Source organism: Coccinella septempunctata, chromosome 3, assembly GCF_907165205.1.
Source record: "Coccinella septempunctata chromosome 3, icCocSept1.1, whole genome shotgun sequence".
NCBI lineage: Eukaryota > Metazoa > Arthropoda > Insecta > Coleoptera > Coccinellidae > Coccinella > Coccinella septempunctata.
Window position 1 is genome coordinate 16,154,843 of NC_058191.1, and position 6,958 is coordinate 16,161,800.

The window sequence follows — 6,958 nt, forward strand, 5'->3', positions numbered from 1 at the left end:
AAATGACATATCGTCTTTTTTTCCATATCGCATTCGTCCGAAATACGATGCAATGATGAACCCAATAATTGGTACAAATAAAAAATTCTAAATTCCTCGAGATTGCGCAGGAAACTTGCAATTTCAAGTCCTTAGCAATAATTTACCAACCAATCGCCCGTCAAATTTCCGTCAACTTCGCTAATATCGGTACCACTATCAGAAGAAATCTAAGGTGTAAAGGTTAAACAATGTCATTTTCAACTTCCGAGTCTGAAATGCGACAGGCAACTACGCCCGCCACTGCTGTTGGTAAGACGCTGAAAAAAGCTGAGAAAAAAACCTCAGCAAGGTCAAAACATGTCAAACCCAGCCATCCCCCAACTTCCGATATGGTTAATCGTGCCATCAAAGGATTGAAAGAAAGGAGCGGATCCTCGTTGCATGCTATCAAGAAATACATCGGTTCGAATTACAAGGTCGATTCTGAAAAACTTGCACCGTTCATAAGAAAAGACCGCTGTACAGTCCGGTTCCTTGATTCAGACCAAAGGAAAAGAAGCGTCTGGTTCTTTCAAATTGGCCGCTGGCGGTTCTACAACAAACGCGTCGAAGAAATTTGCGAAAAAATTGGTCAAGTCGGCCGATGGAGCAAATAAGAATGCATCACCTACAATGGCAGCCGACAAGAAGAACACATCACCTGCCAGGTCTACATCTATCTAGTGAGTAGGTCGGAAAAGAGAGCGGCAATTGCAACAGAAAAGAAGCCAAAATTAACGAAATCTCCCTCGAAAGCTAAGAAGGCAAACAAAAAGCCGACGAAGAAGTCCAAAGCACCGAAACCAAAAACGGTCAAATCAGTAACGGCTCCGAAGAAAGTAACGTCTCCCAAAAAGCAAAAGTAAAACGTATATAATTTTGGAAGGAAAAAAATTTAAATCCGGTCCTTTTCAGGGCCTCTAGAATTTTCTATCAAATATTACTTTTATAGATTTTCGCTCGCTAGAGATACGATGTCAGACAAGATGTTTTCATCGAACACGACATAGCATCATTTCAATTCCTAAGGAACTATTGGATCAATTCGACAAAAATCTCGAAACTGTACACAGTTTTCGAATTGAGATGCACATGGTGAATTTCAGTTCGATAGTTCTGATAGGAATTGAGATTTCAGTGGTCAATTCGGCAAAGTGTGATATCAATTCCTCGAAAACTGTTTTATCAATTCGAACCAAATCTTGAAACTGAACATAGTTTTCGGATTGAGATGCACATGTTGAATTTCAGTTCGAACGGACCGTGGGGACCTGTGGACTTCAGTTCTACCTGGGGTTAGGCCCCCACAGTTGCTGGCGGTGTGGCAATGAAGGCCACCACAGGGAGGAATGCCGAGGGGAAAGGACGAAGTTCTGTTCCAGGTGCGGCCGTGTGGGGGTCCTTTCCAGGGTGTGTTGCGTTAGAGATAGGGGACCAGAGACCGCCAGAACTGCCTCAGGACCGACCGCAACTCCAGGGAGCAGGACAGAGGCCATACTGCCGGACCTCCGACTGAGGCCCGCCGTACCGCCAACACCGTCAGAACCGTTGCCGCCCCTACCGAAGTAGAAGGTGAAAATGGATTAGAATTACCGAAAAAAAAATTACCGATTATTAAAATGATACCGTTCCGAAAAATATCTTTTATTGCACCAACCGAAATGGTGGATGCGCTAACCGGAGTAGTAGTCGATTCGTCAAAATATCATTTCAATTCCTAAGGAACTATTGGATCAATTCGAACCAAATCTTGAAACTGCACATAGTTTTCGCATGCATCTCAATACGCAACTCAATTCGAAAACTATGTACAGTTTCAAAATTTGGCTCGAATTGATCCAACAGTTTATGGGAAATTGATATCACACTTTGCCGAATTGACCTCTGAAATCTCAATTCTTATCAGAACTATCGATATGAAATTCAACATGTGCATCTCAATTCGAAAACTATGTGAAGTTTCAAGATTTGGGTCGAAATGATCAAACGGTTTTTGAGAAATTCATATCACACTTTGCAGAATTGACCACAGAAATCTTAATTCCTATCTGATGTGATGAAGTCCAGTTTCTGAGGAAAATTGGAGTTCATCTTAGTGCATTTCTTTCGTTTCAAATTTCCGTCTTTGCAAATATTTTAATTCTCGAATATTCCGTACGTTCATTCCGATAGGCAGAGTGAATGTAAAAAACCGCTTATCTGTATTTCACGTTGTTTTTCTTACATGCCGCTGAAGATTTCGACGTTTTTCATCTGTTGATATGCGATAAACCGGAGCTGACGACGTTTTTCATTCTTGTCGCATTCTGGAATTTTCAGATTTTTACCGTGAGAGGGGATATGCCTATAAAAGCAAATTTTCCACCGCGACGGTCACTTTTCGACTTTTGACTTTTACTTCAGTTCTTTCACTTCGCTGCAGTATTTTCGATTTTTCGCTTTCTTACGTGGTGACTTCTGTTATAGATTCAGTTAACTTTTAGTTTCAAGATTTGGTTCGAATTGATCCAACAGATTTCGAGCAATAGATATCACACTTTGCCGAATTGACCACTGAAATCTCAATTCCTATCTGAACTATCGAACTGAAATTCAACATGTGCATCTCAATTCGAAAACTGTGTGAAATTTCAAGATTTGGTTCGAATTGAACCAACAGTTTTCGAGGAATTGATATCACACTTTGCCGAATTGACCACTGGAATCTCAATTTCTATCTGAACTATCGAACTGAAATTCAACATGTGCATCTCAATTCGAAAACCGTGTGAAATTTCAAGATTTGGTTCGAATTGAACCAACAGTTTTCGAGGAATTGATATCACACTTTGCCGAATTGACCACTGAAATCTCAATTCCTATCTGAACTATCGAACTGAAATTCAACATGTGCATCTCAATTCGAAAACTGTGTACAGTTTCGAGATCTGGGTCGAATTGATCCAATAGTTCGTAAGGAATTCGAATGATACTATGTCGAATCGTCCACTGAAATCTCAATTCCTATCAGAACTATCGAACTGAAATTCAACATGTGCATCTCAATTCGAAAACTATGTGCAGTTTCAAGATTTGGTTCGAATTGATCCAACAGTTTTTAGGAATTGATATCACACTTTGCCGAATTGACCACTGAAATCTCAATTCCTATCTGAACTATCGAACTGAAATTCAACATGTGCATCTTAATTCGAAAACTGTGTACAGTTTCGGGATTCGGTTCGAATTGATCCAATAGTTCCTTGGGAATTGAAATGATATTTTGTCGAATCGACCACTGAAATCTCAATTCCTATCAGAACTATCGATCTGAAATTCAACATGTGCATCTCTGAAATAGATTTAATAAAAAATGATCTAAAGGTCCAAGAAATCCATGACGCCGAGGTGTCCAGAATGACATCCAATAAAACCAAAAAGTTTATACCCTTATACCTGGTAAAAACTCAGAGAAAGGAGATTTTCGAAATAAGACGCCTCTACAATCTCTGCATTGTAGTGGAATCAAAAAGAAGGGCAGAAAATCCAAGCCAATGCTTCAGATGTAAGAGGTACGGACATGCCCAAAACAAGTGCTCTTTTCCATACAGATGCGTCAAATGTTTGGGCAATCATTGCACAAAAGATTGCGAACTTACCAGAAAAGGTGAGGAGAGAAATGCCACATGCGTTCTGTGCGGCGAAGAAGGCCATCCAGCAAGCTACAAAGGATGTAGCGAATTCAAATTAGTTACAAGGAAGAGGGAAACAGGCCAGAAATCGGCTCAGCAGAGCACGATTCCTCTAAAAGTCCAGGAGAAAAAGAAGCCCACCCCCTCCAAAGTAGACGACAAGAAAAGTACCCAAACCAGTACAGAAGAAGGAGACCTCGAAAATGCCCCAAGCTAAACCTACGATCAACAAAACAAAAGAAAACAGAAAAGTCTCTGAATCCGCCGACGATTTAGACACTTTTACTGAAAAAATTTTCAACAAAATCATGTTGAAAATTGAAAGAGAGATGGAGAAAAAACTCCAAGGAATGTTCAGTGAACTGAAATAATGGAACATACAACTAGGAAAAATTCCCTTAAAATAGTCTCCTGGAACATAAACGGGGTCAGAACTCGAAAACCCGAGATAGAAGAAATAATATCAGAGAGAAAACCTGATATTATAGCCTTACAGGAAACAAGAATACAACCAAATACGCGATTGAATATCATGAATTATGAGATATATAGATGTGACAGAATCGCAAACACTGGGGGAGGTGTTGCCTTACTGGTTAGACGAGATCTGAAACACTATTTTAAAGGAAGATCTGACGAGTCACAAATAGAAACAGTGACGATTGTAGCTGAAATAAATCGACAAAGAGTCGAAGTCACATCGGCTTATAAAAGACCCCCAAATAACCTATTAGAAGAAGAAATCAACAACTTACTAGATGGAACAAACCCGAAAATCTGCATCGGAGATTTTAATTGCAAATCTCCAGAATGGAACAGCAGGATGGAAAACAGAAATGGCAGAAAACTGAAAGATCTCGCTGAAAAACATGAAGCTATCGTTATTGGACCTGAAGATCCAACGTACCTAGCATTCGGAAATGGATTACCAGATATAATTGATATCGCAATTATAAAAAATATCACTAGAGAATTCTCGATAGAGACCTTGTGGGACGGAACCTCTAACCACAACCCCATCGAATTAACAATAGGAGATGGGCCAAGAAGAGAACTAATGCAAACAAGAGAATACACCGATTGGACGAAATATAGCCATCTGATACAATCGGAGGTAACAGAAATACCGACAATCAACACACCGGAAGACCTAGAAAGAGCAGTTGATGAACTAGAAAAGAATATAATAGATGCCTACAAAAAGAGCACAAAGAAAATAACGAGACCAGCACCGATACATCCACACGGTGATACACCCAGAGAAATCAAAGATCTCATCAGGGAAAATCGGAGACTAAGAAAAACATACAGGCTCAACAAAACAGATATAAATAAGAGAAATCTAAACCGGCACAGCCAAGTTCTAAAAAATGCCCTGAAGGACATGAGAACAAATAGATGGAACAAAAGAGTTCAAGAACTGAATACTATCGATCATTCTGCATGGAAAATGCAAAAATGTGTGAGAAGAGAAAAGACTAAAATACCACCTCTCCACGAAGAAAGAGGAATGGCATATACGAATATCGATAAAGCAGAAGCACTGGCGGACTCGATAGAAAGAGAATCGAGAATAAATTACAGACCTGATGACGATAATGACGAGCTGGAAGATCCTGTAGAGAACAACGAAGAAGAAATGGGCGAACCACCAGTAGACGACAAAATAGAAAAACCAACTTCTCCATTTGAAATAAAAGAGATAATCAGAAGCTTGAAAAATAGAAAAGCTCCCGGAAGTGATAAAATAACGAATGCTATGTTGAAGAAATTACCTAGAAAAGGTATAGCTGCTCTCACAAATATTGCAAACGGTATAATGAGGACTGAACACTATCCGGAAAAGTGGAAAACTGCAGAAGTCATAGTGTTCAACAAACCAGGCAAAGATGAAAAATTCCCCCAAAACTACAGGCCGATAAGTTTATTGTCCGCCCTAGGAAAAGTAGAAGAAAGGGTAATCGCTAGGAGGCTTACAGAAGAAACTGAAAATCTGAATCTCATTCCAGCAGAGCAATTCGGATTCAGAAGAGACCACTCAACTGAACAGCAATTACTGAGACTCACAGAATACATAACAGAAGGATTCCAAAATAAACAAGCAACCGGTCTTGTACTACTAGATGTCGCCAGAGCATTCGACAGAGTATGGCAGGAAGGATTGATTTACAAAATGAGATATGCTGGATATTCAATGAAACTGTGCAAGTTGATTAGGAATTATTTGAGGAACAGAAGATTCTACGTGAAAGTGGAAGGAGAAAACTCCACAACCAGATATATGGAAGCAGGGGTGCCTCAAGGGTCAGTACTTGGGCCATTACTGTATAACATATATATCCACGATATACCAAAATCTCCAAGGACTTTGCTGACATTATATGCCGACGACACAGGAATCGCAATGCGACATCGCAAGCCAGACATTATAGAAGGAATGTTACAAGAAGCTATAGATGAAATAAATGACTGGTGTATTAAATGGAAAATAAAACTCAATGGACAAAAGAGCCAAGCGATATTACTGCAGAAGAGGAGACTAAGAACTACAACAAATCTAGAGGTAGATGGAGAAGAAATCGAATGGAAAAACGAAGCAAAATATTTAGGTATCACCCTAGACAAAGGTCTAACATGGAGAAGCCATATCAAACAAGCCGTTGACAAAACCAAGGCAGCGATGAATATGCTCTAACCGCTGATAGGTAGAAAGAGCCACATGTCAAATGAGACAAAATTGAAAATAATCAAAGCCGTTGCTAGACCGCAACTGACTTATGGATCAGGTGCTTGGGGATTCGCGGCAAAGAGCCATATACAAAGAATTCAGGCAACAGAAAACAAGCTACTACGATGTGCCATAGATGCGCCTTGGTTTGTCAAGAACAAACAGATATATCGAGATTCGAAGTGGGAAACCATCACCGAATTTATGAAGAGGAAAGCTGAAAAGTTATTCGAAACAGCGAAGGAACATCCAAACGAAGAACTCAGGAGACTAGTGGACTACGATCCGGAGGAAGACAGAAGAAGAATGAGAATTTACAAAAGGAGACCGAGAGATCAATTGAGGAGAGATTAAAATGAGTACGACAACTTATTAAAACTATACTAAGAAGAGATATCCGAAATGGACGAACATGAAAACCTAAGCACGACAATGTGCAAGAAGAAATCAACCGATTAAGGGATAAATGGTTTATAGGCAAATGCCCGGAACCAACAAAAAGCAGGTTAGGTTTAGTGGGTCGCGAACTCAGGAGAGT

At 39.8% G+C, this 6,958-nt stretch overlaps 1 protein-coding gene across 1 annotated transcript; it reads left to right on the top strand.

Moving 5' to 3' along the window:
* Nucleotides 1–257: 257 nt before the first annotated feature.
* LOC123310285 (histone H1-like) lies at nt 258–705 on the top strand. The gene is made up of 2 exons (XM_044893751.1): nt 258–458; nt 526–705. The coding sequence occupies exons 1-2, from the start codon at nt 258–260 to the stop codon at nt 703–705; spliced, it is 381 nt and encodes a 126-aa protein (XP_044749686.1).
* The last annotated feature ends 6,253 nt before the right edge of the window (nt 706–6,958 follow it).

What these genes read in the sequence shown, in the direction of transcription:
- LOC123310285 (XM_044893751.1), top strand. Translation starts at nt 258, where the DNA reads ATGCGACAGGCAACTACGCCCGCCACTGCTGTTGGTAAGACGCTGAAA. An exon ending in ACATCGGTTCGAATTACAAG is followed by an intron (nt 459 to 525) that starts GTCGATTCTGAA and finishes TCCTTGATTCAG; the next exon opens with ACCAAAGGAAAAGAAGCGTC.